The 14,396-nt window shown below is 42.5% G+C and overlaps 2 protein-coding genes across 2 annotated transcripts; both read right to left on the bottom strand.

Annotated features, from left to right (window-relative positions):
- Positions 1 to 9,254: 9,254 nt before the first annotated feature.
- Positions 9,255 to 10,383, bottom strand: LOC129729314 (uncharacterized protein K02A2.6-like). Its single transcript, XM_055687823.1, has 2 exons — positions 9,667 to 10,383; positions 9,255 to 9,590 (listed from the first exon to the last, which is right to left on the bottom strand). Exons 1-2 carry the CDS (start codon positions 10,381 to 10,383, stop codon positions 9,255 to 9,257), a joined length of 1,053 nt encoding a protein of 350 aa, XP_055543798.1.
- A 1,342-nt stretch (positions 10,384 to 11,725) lies between these two features.
- On the bottom strand, positions 11,726 to 13,273 carry LOC129729313 (uncharacterized protein K02A2.6-like). The gene has a single exon (XM_055687822.1). It carries the CDS (start codon positions 13,271 to 13,273, stop codon positions 11,726 to 11,728), a length of 1,548 nt encoding a protein of 515 aa, XP_055543797.1.
- Between the last annotated feature and the right edge of the window lie 1,123 nt (positions 13,274 to 14,396).

Raw genomic sequence — 14,396 nt, 5'->3', positions numbered from 1 at the left:
CCCAGCGTTCAAGAAGGGTGACAAGCGGAATGTATCGAATTACCGCGGTGTGACTTCGCTAAGTGCAGGATCCAAACTGTTTGAGATCCTGGTTTTTATAACTAATCTCTCAATAATTTTGAGAGATTTGACGAACTAACTGTTCGTCAGACTGACCAATCGGCCTGTGTAAATAGGGGTTTTTCTAAACCCCAGGCGCTAAGCGGACTCTCCTAACTATCGCCAGTAAAATGCCAGGAAACTCCTAAGTGAAGAAAGCGTCCCAAGTCCAGTAGCAAATTAGAAGGTATCGTTCGGATCACTTTAGCACTATCAAAAAGAAACAAGCTTCACAGTTCAAGAATCAACGTTCGAATGTCAGACTAGCTGACAGTTTATTCTTTATATCGTTCACGTCTAACGTAACCGAAGTTACGTTTAGACGGTGCTAGAAACTTCCGACGTAACAAACGTTACCATGGAAGTTTTCGAAAAGGGCGTATGCCATAGCACTTCCCTTTTAAATAGTTGTTTTCTTAAAACCTAATTAACAAAATGGTTTATACAATATAATTATAATATTTACAAGGTTTATTATTGACTTGCTTGAAGTCCAATTTCGAAAAGTTTAAAACTAAGTATAAACATATTTTTCACCTCTTTTTACTCTTTTCACTCTATTCGAACGCCTAAGTACGATCTCCGATGATTCCATCGGAAGCTTTCTCTTTCTGCCTCGATTAGGCAAATTGTTCTCCGGAAAACCTCTACAGTCCTCTTCTCCTTCCATGCTATCTTGTCGTCTCGAGCTTTCCGTCCCTTCGAACGGATTCCAGAGCGGAATAAATTTCGGTCCCTCTGGTTTCCTGTCAACCACTCTTATTTGACCTCGATGGGCCATAACCGGCACGTTTCCAATCAATATCTGAAAGGTATTTTTAGAAAATCGTTTTAAGAAATTAGCTTTGAGCCAACGCATATGATTACGAGGGTTGTGGTTTTTATACCACACCACATCACCCTCCATCAGTTCATCGTTTGACGTTTGAGATCTACATTAGTAGGTTTGTTTCCTACATTAGTAGGGCTTGATAATTTCTCATCTTGTGGAGGGGAAGGTGACGACAACTGTCGTTTATAATGTTTTTTTGGGATTAATTAAATCAAGCAAGGTTTTTGGAGAGTAATTGAAAATTTTTTCAGACGGAAAGCCACCGTCGTTTGTCAAACAAGTGTTTCTATAAGTAAATAGAAATAAATTTATTTGGTCCTCCCAATTTAACTCTTTCGTTGAAGGCTCCATTAAGAACTTTTTCAAAACTTCCTTCACCGTTCTTACCAACCTCTCCGCCTGCCCGTTACTTGACGGGTTGTATGGCGGGCTTTTGAGCACTTTGATCCCTTGCCTTTCCAAAAAATTAACAAAATTATAAGAGTTAAAAGGGGGTCCTCCGTCAGATACCAGAACATCTGGTAAACCAAATCTAGCGAAAAAAGTAACTAATTTTCTTAAAACTGTTTTTGATTCTGTTTATTATCTGATGAAGCTCTTATATAGGCCAAATGATGCATACCCAATTTACTAGGTCCATAACTCTGCCGACCGTGCTTGGGAAAGCGCGGTATAACGACCAATCAGAGGTCGAATTTTGTGTTTTGACAAGGCTTAAGAGTTTTCAATAGTACAATAGCTCGAATGATAAAATTGCAATTTCATGCATTTGGTAGGAATCTGGTAGAAGATTTTCTAATCGATTGCTGCAAAAACGAAGGAAATCCATCGAAAACTAACCGATTTATTAGCATTTGAAATTTTTCTCACTTTTTTCAGTTTTAGATTTTCATTTTACATCCCTATGTAGCCGAACTTCCTGAGAGAAGTATTCTAATTCAAAATTAAATCTTCATTAATTCATTTGTTGTCCTTATAAGGACAATTGTTCAATTTATCATAGGATGTATTGTTTATCTTACATCTCTGTGTTACCTTGATAGTGAGGACTAAGGCGCACGGTCAACACAATGAGAAAGGTGTTTTCACATTGAAAACTAGACACGGCTTTACTGGAGGAAGTGTTGGCAAATGCATCTACCGCTAATACCACCGCTATCATACGAAAGCGCGTCGTTTCATGTGGGGAATATCAACAACGAAAAATGACGCGCGTCTAAGCATAACCCGAACTGTTTCGCCGTACTGCTCCCATTTACCTTTACATCGGCCTCAGGGAAGTACCGGCTGCATCTGCATCTACCGCTGAGGCTGTCACTATACTGCTGTTGGTACCAAAAGCTATTAACTCTTCAAATAAGTGTGTTATTTGTTCTCAAAAGAACAATTGTTCAATTCAAAATCGGATTTACGCAATCGCATCTCTGTAATATTACCGACAATAATATTCTACTGAACAAACTGATACAACTTTCCCATTAGGCCTCTGCCATAATAGACGCGAAAAGCGACGCGAACCGATTCGCTCAGCTGTAGGTTAATGTACAGCCATCAGTAGAGCTGTACATCAACCTACGAGGCCTTAGAGAAAGTTGCTGGCTGATGTATTCACTTCATGCAAGCCTGCTGCTGATGCTTCCCGCTACCACACTGAAACAGCATTTTAGTGAAGGGAGTGTCGTTGCATCAGCTGACCCTGCTACTATCGATGCTGATATACCCGCTGCAACAGCTACGCTATGCATAGCCATGCCACAGTTGTGGCCGCTATACGCTGGCCCAACTGCTGAGCACCTGCAACGCTATCCGTAGCCATGCCACAGTTGTGGCCGCCATTGGTATCCGCTGTACCTGCATCTGCTGGCCCTGCTGCTATCGATGGTGAGATCCGCTGAAACTGCTACGCTTATTCGCAGCCATGCCACAGTTGTGGCCGCTATCCGCTATCGATGGTACCCACTGCTCGCTCCCGCTGCTGCTAAGGGAGGACTGCTGTCGTCGCTGTTCAGAACTACTATGAGCGGCTTCGATTAAAACAGGCTCTTATATAGGGAAGAAAATAGGAATGAATTATTTTACGTACGTGGTGGAATGATATAACTTGAAAATATGTGTGACTTCATTCTGGTTCAGAGCGATCATTTGATAAGCTCCACCTCTTTTTTCAGTATCTAAAGTTTTTCCTCAGTTTCGTAGCACGGATGCACAAAAATGATTTCTTGTGAACATTCTGTCGAGCCGGACCGATAGCACTCTCATTGAAGCAACAAAATAACATGTTTTGTGTCGTGTTGCGCAGCTTGGTTGAAGAAAATGTTCCCGTCCCCATGTCGCATGTAAGCAGATTATTGCGTTCAGTAGACAGAAGATAGTGTATCCAGCGAATAAACACCGATGGTGCTCTCACACACGCAACGGTTTTAACCCGTATCTTATTGCGGTTTGTAACATCAAGCGATTTCGTTTGCTCGCTGTTGCGTGTTGCATCATGTTGCAACTTGGCAGCTGGGAGACGACGAAATTCTGTTTATGCTGATTGATTGAATCGACTTCATATTAGCTCTGCATAGTCGAACTAACTGCTTTTGTGAATGCGTACTAACAGGGCAGTTTATTATTCAATGTCGGTTATGTTGATCGCAGCCTTTGCGCTGCCCCTACAGTGGGGGGTTTACTAAATAAAGTGAAAATTAGAACAACTACAACAGAATTTGATTGCATCCCGCACAGAATGTCTGGTTGTGTTGATGCCAGAAAATTATTAACCTTCAATTAATTTTTTATTTGCCTTGAAAAAAGCATGTTGCGGTTCAAAATCGGTTGCTAATTACAACCTTTGAGCTGCCCTAACATTGGGGGAACTAAGATACACGGACAACATGCACTGTGGAAGCTATTTAACATTCAGTAAATTAGACGAGTGCGACAAATTTAAATTGTTAGGATGCAACACAGAATGCTTGCTTGCGTTGACAAAAAATATTAACTTTCTATGACTTGTTTATTTGCCTTTAAAAAGGCATTTTGATTTCCAAAATTGGATTTCCTGATGGCAATCTTCATGCTGCCCCAACACGGGGGGAATAATGGCTGTCTGGCGACACACGCTGAGAAAAACCGCGCTGCTCCTGAGACGTGGTGACCAACCACAGAGATAGTGCTGCTGCTAAGGAAGGACGACTGCTGTTGTCGCTGTCTAGAACTATTATGACCGGCTCCGGCTGAAACAGGCTCTTATATAGGCCAAATAGCATGTTTTTAATTGCAAGGTATATAATCCTGTCGACCGTGCTTGGGAAGCAAGCATATAATGACCAACCAGAGGTCGAATTTTTCGTCTTGACAAGGCTTGACTATTTTCAATAGTACAATAGTGTGAATAATAAAATTACAATTATCTTATTTTGGGAAGAATCTTAGAAGATTTTCCAATCTATTGCTGCAAGAACGAAGGAAATTCATCGAATACTAACCGATTTATTAGCATTTGAAATTGGACATATTTTTCACTTTTTTCGGTTTTAGATTTTCATTTCACATCCCTATGTAGCCGAACTTTCTGAGAGAAGTATTCTACTTAAAAAAAAAAAAAAAAACAAGTAAGTGACTGTCCCAAACTGTGGAAACCCACATTCCACACTGCAGTAACATCTAATTTCACGGGATCAGCAAACCCTTCGGTTAACCAGCAGATGCTTTTCACTAATTTTTTCATTACGCCATCGCCATCGCTGGTGGCCTCAAAACTAGTCCAATGTCTCACGTAGAGTAAAGTCATCATCCACCGTCTCCGTAAGCGGGACGCGCGGGAATAATAGTTCCATTCATAGGTTACCAACCACGGATGAAGAGTGAAGCAGCATGCAGCAGCCTTCCGCCCGCGCACTGGCAACAGCAGAGCGCATGAATTTATGCGACCAAAAGAGCGGAAAACTTTCACTTTCTACCTAGACTTGCACTCGACTCCGGAAAGAACCGGAAAATGACCGGCCGGAGCGCAGCTGGCTGTGAATGAATTTGTTAGACAGCTTCTACAGCTGCCAGGCAGACCCGGTGACTCAATCTCAGTGACCGCTGCCTCGGGCGTCGCTGTCGTCATCGTTGCAACTGCAATAATATTACGACGATGCTGAACGCGGCATTTTTGCCTAGGCGTCGAGCAAACGACGAGACGCGAAAGACGCTAAAAGAAAAACCTATTAAATTGTCGTAATCGCGCATAATATTAGATCATCGCTTGTCTTCCCCCTGTTGACGCCTTTCTTCTTTCCTTTAAACCATCCGCAGCAACAGCAGCCGGGCGCCACGCTAGGCGTCGAAAGGGGGTCGCCTCAACAGCGGTTTCCATGGCAGCCTCGGAAACAAATCGCTTCGGATATTGTTGCAATAACCGAGCGCTCTCCCCTTTTTTCGCGTGGAATTATTAGCTAATTCGTAGTTCACACGGGTTTGATCCGACTTACACTAGCTGAAGAGTGTCTCGAACTTTGGCGCTCGGAACTAAAGTAAGTAACAGCGAGTGAATAGGAAAGTCGAGCTGTATGTGTGAGGGATGCAAGCAGTGTACCACCAATTGGTAGCAAATTGGTAATTAACGTAAATTCTCATGAAACGGCTGTGATTCAAGTTGTGTCCGTCGCGTGATATGAATGAAACGAAGGTAGCTATTATGGCTCATTAGGGACCGTCTCAGCGCTTTTGGCGCTCGGGCTGGCTAGAGTGCAAGAGCCTTTTTACAAAGCTGAATAACGCCGCAACCGCTGCCCCGTCCAACAGTAAAAACAAGGATGTGAATATCTTCGAATATCTCAGAATAAATTTCTAAGTACTATCACTGATACCTATAGTGAAAAAGTATGATTATCATACAGTCAACTCCCCGTGTCTCGATGTTCGATTTCTCGCCATTTCTCTATAATTCCAAAACTCTTTTCAAATTCCCATTGTATCTCGATATTTCGATATCTCGAATTTACTTTATCTCGAAGTAACATAACAAGCCTCTACTCCAATAGTCTGTTATGTATGTAACTTCAAGAAAATCCCGTGAATTTGCTCGAAAACTCGGAGTTTCTAATTTTAAAGGAAGTACACAATTGAATATAGTACTCTGGGTAACTTATATTCCCGATACCTCGCTATCTCGATGGTCCCTTTAACGTCGAGATAAGGGGGAGTTGACTGTACATCATTTCGTTCATTGGAATGTCAATTTTCCGGTGATGTAAAACTTTTCATGGATGGAACTCTTGCAGGAATTTAGCAGGCGTTGAAAAATGACAGCTGATGTGTGTTTTGCGTCCTCTTATGTCGTTTTCGTTTTTGCGGTGTAGCTACCCCGCGGACTACACTTTGTCCTATCACTGTTTTTTTTTTACATTTTCCGGGAGGACTGGCAACATGGCCAATAAAACAAACGTACATTGAATCGGTCCGTAAATTTCTAATAAAATTCACGTGCATTTTTGCACTAGAGGTCATAAAAGGTTGTAAATTTTCAAGTATATCGGGTGTCGCGTGTGTAAGATACAAATTAGTTAGAGTGGAGTGAAAATTAGAAGATCAAAAATGGAAGTGATTTTGCAGTGTAAATTGGCACAGAAGATATAGTTCGCCATTCGTGTACGTTTTGATTTTTACCAAGTGAACGGTAGTGTTAGTGAAAAGAGAGTGGAAACCGTTAAGACGGAATGAGGTTCAACACGTCCTCTCCACTGTCATCGATTGGGTTTGTGTGTGTGTTTTTTTTTATCTTCCGCTGAGCTTTGCGCGCAGCGAAGTGCAAAGCTTTCTTGCATTTGTGGTTCCTGCTGCTGGCTCGCAAAATGCAACTGGAGAGACAGGAAACAGAAGCTAAGTATTGGTTTTGGTGATATTTCACGTCGTGTTTGAAACGGGATCAGAGTGAAATTGTGACTACCTATGTTAACGCACACAGCTTTTCTTCCATTCGATTTGAACGGCATGTGAGCGAGAGAGGCAGAAAAAAAACTGCCTTTTGTGCTGCTTACGACCGTAGAGGCACCTTCGAAGATGCCGATTTTCTGATTCTTTCTCTCTCGATCACTTGCTGTGTGTGTTGGGTAGCGCGTTCATGTGTTCATGATTTTTTTTACGTTGCATCAACTTGCAAGTTGCAGTAGGCTGACATGAGAATGTGTGTTCAGCAAATAGACCATCGCACGGTGACGTCGCGCACTTGCGTTTGACAGCTATTGGTGGCTTTGTTTGCCTTCGGGCGATGCAGTTTGGTTCTAAATTATAGCAGATCATTTCAGTTGTGACCAGTGATGCCACATATATAGATTTGTCTGCTTTTATACAGATTTCTTGCGTATTTTTCATACAGCTATCTGCATGCAGATTTCAGATTTTCTGGAAATAATACAGATTTTTTTGGTTTTTATGGGGTAGTAAATTGAACTTCTTGATGTGGTTGAAAAGCGGAGATTGGCTCGGATACGGTTCAGCGTGTCGTAGGTTTTACTATATTCATATGCTACTATAAATCTTTGAACACGCTAACTTTCACAAGATCGAATTGATAGTTTTACAATAGAGTTTGATCATCTATCATTCACACGCGACAAATATCTAAGTGCTTCGTTTGTCATGAAGAGTTCTGATCGGTTACGGTCATTTAACCATATTTAACCCTATTATTTTTATGATTTTCCTAGCTTTTGGACAAATGTTCATACACTTGAATTTTTTTTTTATTCAATAATGTTTAAATCTTGTTGGATGCAATTTTTTGTTTTTGAATTTGAAGGGCTTTGGATGCATGTAAATTTGCCAATTTTTGAATTCATTAGGATACTTAGCTCATTCCAAATTATATTACAAGAGAAAAACGCGTTGTAGATCTTATATCCTCTAAAATTGCGGTCGGCTTACAGTTTCCGAATAAAGTTTAACGTCTTACGAAATAAAGCTACTCATTGATTCGTGAAGGGGTAAATTAAGGTGTTCATGAGCAGAAACGCGTAGAGTCGTACGATACGCAAGGTAACCGAAATTACTTAACCTCCACGATTCGCTTGTATCCCGTCACTGCAAATATGATGAGGTTTCAAACATGTTGGCACCTGGCGCGCTTTCGTGAGTTCATATATCGAAGATCGCACCACTAGCCTCGGGAAAGTGCGTGCACGTCGGGTTCAAAATTGGAAGGGTCGGTCAGTTCCTCTATTAGTACAAAGCTCGTTATTCCCGTCGTACTCCTAAAATCAAAGAAACAAAACGTCTTAGATACATAGAAGATAGGTTCGCGAAAAATATTTTAGTGGACGAGGGCCCATAAATACCGCCAAGAGTTTTATCGTATGTAGAGAAGAAACGCGACAAACAACTAACACAAAATTCCTATACCCGTGGTGCTTGTGGAGTGTGCAGGAGTATATCCGGCCTCTAGTAACAACAAGTATCGAACTAACACCCCTTTCCTTCCTTCCTTTGATCTACGTTCTGGACCGGCAGGCGTCGGTACTGATCAGCATGCAGGGGTTATTGGAGATGCATATCGAAAAGCTAAATCCCAAGCAGGAATCACTAAATTCGATTTACAACTCCAATCGATCCTGATCAGTAACGAAGTGGCAACCGGTGGTGATCAATCAAGCTCAAGCTCAAGCTCACTGTTTTTTTTTTTACATTTTCCGGACTATCCCGGACTACCCTTTTTCTGTCCCGGACAGTCCGCGCAAGAAACAGAGTGCAGTTTTGAAGACACCAACACATTCGCACGTATGTGTCAAAATAAAAAAAAAAAATGTGTCAAAATCGGTTTGCTTTGATTATCGTTCTTCGCGTGTCTAACATCAGGTTGAATTTTATTTATTTTATTTTGTTATTTTGTCATTTTTCAGTAAATTGGCAAATTTTTCGTACAGCAGCACAAACGCGATAAAAGACAATGGCGATAATGACCAAAACAAAAGTGACAGCTACCTCTGGTATTATACGCACACCATTGCAACTGCTCGGAAAGTGTTTTTTTTTAAAGCTGCAAAGCGTAGTCCGGGACGGGATAGTCCTGCCGTAAAAACGAATTCGACATTATTCTAACAATTCAAAATAAAATGTTTCTTTTATTTGTGTTTCTGACATCAGTGAAGAGCGTTTTTGGTAAACCATCAATTTTCACGACCCAAGAGTGTTGAAGTCTCCAACAAATAAAAGACTAGTTGTAGCTTTAACGTCTATATTCTTTGCAGGTTGGAACAAATATGAATAGAGAAAATTGTGCTGTCAACCAGCTTAATAATTCACAGGCTTCTTAGTTAAAAGTCTTCGAGTGTAATTGCTATGGAACATCTCCCCCTTAAAAGAGATCGTAGGATCCGAGCCATGCCGGTAGCCTTCGGTTACGAATGGGTTGATTGGAGCACTGCGGATTGATGCCTTCAACAACGACTTCTGGTGCTAGAACCTTTTCTTGGTCCAATGTTGGTTCGGCAGGGTGCAATACTTCAGGCAATTGTTGAATTGGGTGTGCCACTTCGGGCAGCATTTCAGGTGGTTGTTGAGTTTCTTTGGAATCATGATCGGCAGTTTCATCCGAACATGGAGTACACAGATTTTGCATTCCAAATCCCTCAAGCAGCACGGTCCATGGTAAATTTGATTCAGTAGCTTCACTAATGGATTCTAGATGACGCTATCGTATGAGAACGGATGAGACGACCGGTGTCCAGAAGTACAGCATACATGACGGAGCCTTTTCTCTCAATCACCTTGCCAAGAACCCATGAGGTTTGATTGTGATGATGAACCTCTGCGTACACTAAATCATCAGCGGAGAACTCTCTCTTGACGGTACCATGGCGTTGATTGAACTGGTTATTCTGCTTACTGTTTACAGCTGGTGTGCTTGATTTTCGGGGCTTAAGAAGATTTAGTGTAGTAGTGAGGGGTCTACCTAGAAAAAGTTCTGCAGGTGACTTATGATCACGAGCACTTCGATTGGGTGTGGACCGGTAAACGGAAAAGAAAGTTTGAAGATGTCGGAAAGTTGCTGGATTTCCTCCCTCTCGTAACTTCTTGAGTCCTCTTTTCAAAGTGTCCACAAAGCGCTCAGCCTGTCCATTAGACTGTGGATGGTAGGGCGCAATTGTTAAGTGGGTGATTCCAGCTTCATCACAGAATGGCTTGAATCGGGCGCTAACAAATTGCGAGCCATTATCCGAAACCAGAATTTTTGGATTGCCGAATCTTGAAAAAATCTCGTCTAGCATTTCCAACGTTTTCGTTGTGTTTGTGCTCCGAGTGCGGTAGATTTCTGACCATTTTGAATATGCGTCAATTAGCAGAAAGTAGTAGTATCCATTAATCGGGCCAGCATAATCGATATGGACTCGTTCCCACGGCTTCGATGGAATGAGCCACGACTCCAGGTCCGTCTTGCGTGGTGATTTAGCAGCTTCAGCACATAACATATTTTTCGACGGCATCATCGATGTTAGGCCAGTACACGAAACTTCTTGCTAGGGATTTCATTCGCTCCATCCCCGGATGGCCTCGATGTAGTTGCTGAAGAATGCGTTTGCGAAAGCGGTTTGGCACAACAACTCTATCGCCGAACATGATGCAACCTTGGACGATCAGCAGACTGTCTCGGCGGATAAAGAATTTTTGGACAACTGGATCATTAATTGCTTTGGAATGATTGGGCCATCATTCATTGATATGGAACACCACCGACTGGAGAACAGGATCTTTCGATGTTTCAGTAGCGATCATTTCAGACGTCACAGGTAGACTTGAAGTAGAATCACTGAGAACGGTGTTGACATCGGCTTCCATTTGGACAGAAGCAATGACATACTCTTCGTCAGTTGTTGAATGGCATTTCATTAGTCGTGAAAGGAGGTCAGCGTGTCCAAAGTCTTCAGTGCGCACAAACTGGATGTCAAAATCGTACAGCATTAACGTAAGCGCCCAGCGTTGAAGCCGGTTAGCCGTGTATACCGGAATTCCTTTTTTGTTCCCGAACACCTTAAGAAGTGGTTGGTGATCAGTCTGCAAGGTAAACTTCCGGCCGAATACCATCTTATGAAACCGTGTTACAGCAAAAACCAGTGCCAAAGCTTCTTTCTCTATCTGGCCGTAATTCTGCTCCGCAGGAGTTAGAGATCTTGAAATGTGCGAAATAGCCTTCACTGATCCATTCGGAAAACGATGCAAAATAACAGCGCCCAAGCCATTTTTGGATGCATCACCTGCGACGATGATTTCTTTGTTCGGGTCAAAATGTGTCAGCAACAAGTCGGAAGTGAGCAGCATTTTGAACTTGTCGAACGACTTCTGACAGTTCGCAGTCCATTCCCATTTCACGTTTTGTTTCAGTAAATAAACCATGGGTGCTCTTAGCTCTTTCATCTGCTTGACAAAACGCCCATAATAATTGATAGCTCCAAGATACGATCGAAGCTGTGATACGTTGGTTGGAGCTGGCATTTGCGAAATTGCGGTTGTCTTCGCGGGATCAGGTCGTAAGCCGTCTTTGTCGATGATATGGCCTAGGAACTTAATTTGTGATAGATCAAATCGACATTTTTCGATCTTCAGATGGAAACCGTACGTTTTGATCCGCTCCAGGACCTCATGAAGGCTACTTTTGTGATTCCTCTTCAATCTCGACTTGCAGGTACGCATCAGAAAAATCGAGTTGGGAGAAATAACGGCAGCCAGCTAGATCAGCAAAAATATCATCTGGATGTGGAAGCGGATGGGCATCTGATTCTAGCGCATTGTAGAATAGTCGCCACAGATACGGACGGAAACGTTGTCTGACTAAAGGACCACTACTATTGGAGTTGCCCAGTCGGAAAACTTCACTGGTGAGATAATTCCCTTGTCCTGAAGACGTTGAAGTTCGGCATCCACCTTGGGAAGAGCAGCATATGCAACTGGTCTCTTGGGACAGTACACGGGACGGACGTTGGGCTTCAGGTAGAGTTTAACTTTTGCCTTGGTACACCGGCCAAGTGTGCTCTGGAACACTTCCGGGAACTTCGTACGCAGCTTTTGCTCAATGTCTTCCGGCTTCTGATGCACAGCATTGACCAGTGAGTTGAAAGGAATCGACCATAGATGGAATAGATCGATTGTTTCAATTCCAAGGACATTCAAATCCGGGCTTGATGACACATAGACAATGCCAGCTTTTGTCACGCTTCGGATGGTTATGTCTGCAAGGAACTCACCAGCCATGTTAATCTTGTCTCCGGAAGCGCTGATGGCGGTTATGTCAGTTTCTCTGATGGCTGGTTTGCCTATCGCCTCCCAGGTCTGCGTAGAAATAATGGTGATATCAGAAGCGCAATCTAACTGAAGGACAGCTTCTTTGCCATTGATTCCAACAGTAACGTATTTCCTCTTCCCTTGAAGATCGATGCGTTTCACTGAAATTCCTTTGGACTTCACAAATGCCTTGTACTTTTGTTTTTCGAACTTCTTTGCTGGCTTTGATTTTGATTCAGCGGATGAGCAGTAACCTTCTTTATGCCCTTTTCGTTTGCACTTGTTGCAATTGTGGTCTTGATAGGAACATTCCTTTACGAAATGTAAATCACCGCAAAACCAGCACGGAGATTTCGGTTGTTTTTCCTTAGCAGGCTTGGTGGAAACAGCGTTGACGACGGATTTTTCCGGAACGGGCTTCTTTACCAACTTGGTGTCCTGCTTTAGATTGTTGAAGGTTAGCTTTGTGCCATCTGCTGGCGGAGCATGCTCTTCAGCTTCCAATTTGCCGATCAATCGAGTTCGGATGTCTGCATCGCGGGGAGATTGTAGACCGCAAACAAAACGTAGCGCCTTGAATTGGTCATCGGTGAGCTTGGTGAGTTGGAATGCTTCGCAATGCTTGTTCACAGAGGCAGCATAACTTGAAAAATCGTCTGCTTCGTTCTTAGTATACTGAAGACAACGGTAACGATCGTTGAACAGCGAGGTTTGATGACCAAAAAGTTTCTTAAGTTTCTTCACCGTTTCGTCCAGGCCAAAATCGCGGGGATGTCTTGGCAGGATACTATTTACGTATCGCTCGTGGAGCTGGGTGCCGATTTTTCTTAAGAGTAGCCTCACCTTCGCTGGATCGTCTAGATTCTTGCCGTCGACCTTGAAGACATCTTCGTAGCGAGCAAACCACGCGTCGAAGAACACTCCACCGTCAGGATCGTAGTAAAAATCTTCAATTCCCGTGGCCAACGATTCGATTATCTTCTCGCTTCCCGGTTGGCTGGCTTGACCGGTTCGCTTGAGGAGTTGAATCTGCTCTTGTTGGTTGACTACCAGTTCGGTTAGTCGGAGAATCGCGTTTTTCAAATCCTGGTCGGACATCTTGCAAGAGTCTTGAAGCAGCTTAAAATCCCATCCTCGTCGCCAAGAATTGTTGTAGTCTCCAACAAATAAAAGACTAGTTGTAGCTTTAACGTCTATATTCTTTGGAGGTTGGAACAAATATGAATAGAGAAAATTGTGCTGTCAACCAGCTTAATAATTCACAGGCTTCTTAGTTAAAAGTCTTCGAGTGTAATTGCTATGGAACAAAGAGGAAATCGAAAATGTCGATTGGGTGGAGGGAAAAACTGCGGCAGATTGCTCGATTTGTGAGAAAATTTCGGAGGTAAGTGTCGGACAATATGCTAAGCGGTAAAGTCGATATGTTTGAAGTCGGAGTTCAAGAGCCAAAACACTGTTGTGCATTCAAATTGGCACAATCAATCCAGGGAAACTCGGCTCGATCATACAATGTCACAATTTGTTACTAATTAGCGAAATGGTTAAGTTAAATCATAATCGAAGTGTTTAAAGTTTGATGCAGAACGATAACAACAAGTTTCCACGCTTGTATTATATTTTTGCTGTTTACTTATGGCACTTTTCAGTCAAATTCATATGGATAACTATGAACGTTCATAATCAACCATTGTCATACAAGACGCTTATGTTGATCAAAGAACTGCGTCGAATAGTGCCACGCGAAGATGATGAGTCTATTGTTCTTGTGCAACGATTTACGCGATTGTACTACACTACGCTGTTTCTCGAAAAGTCATATAAAACCACTGAAATCGTTGAAAATGTCCCTTAATCGTACGGTAACAGTTGAAACGAAAAGGACAGTTTTTTTCCAAAGTAAAATGAATTAAGTTGATCCAACCATCATGCAGTTAAGAGTGGTAGCAATAGTGTTTTTTCTTGAATTAGCATTAACAATCGAAGTGTACGAAAACCCCTTCGAAAATACCACCGAATCTGAGGTGGAAACGCTTAAAACCACCCTCCCGAACAGTGCAGTTCTGAGTGGAACCGTCGCTAAGCCACCGTTGTCGGAACTGGGAACGGTTAGTGAACCCGCGAATACCGATGGAAAACCCGCAGTGACAAATGGCGTAATGCCGCCCACTTCCAAACCTGATAGCGGTTACAGCAATGGCAATTATCACCATCAGCAGCAGAA

This window comes from Wyeomyia smithii, chromosome 3 (genome assembly GCF_029784165.1).
Source record: "Wyeomyia smithii strain HCP4-BCI-WySm-NY-G18 chromosome 3, ASM2978416v1, whole genome shotgun sequence".
Lineage (NCBI taxonomy): Eukaryota > Metazoa > Arthropoda > Insecta > Diptera > Culicidae > Wyeomyia > Wyeomyia smithii.
The sequence above is the reverse complement of the archived record's forward strand: the minus strand, read 5'-3'. Positions and strand labels throughout refer to the sequence as shown.

Bases quoted from the DNA above. Each gene is read 5' to 3' on its own strand.
- LOC129729314 (XM_055687823.1), bottom strand. From the start codon at position 10,383: ATGCCGTCGAAAAATATGTTATGTGCTGAAGCTGCTAAATCACCACGC. The intron at 9,591-9,666 runs GTGATTGAGAGA...CTCATACGATAG, and splicing joins CCTCATGGGTTCTTGGCAAG to CGTCATCTAGAATCCATTAG.
- LOC129729313 (XM_055687822.1), bottom strand. From the start codon at position 13,273: ATGTCCGACCAGGATTTGAAAAACGCGATTCTCCGACTAACCGAACTG.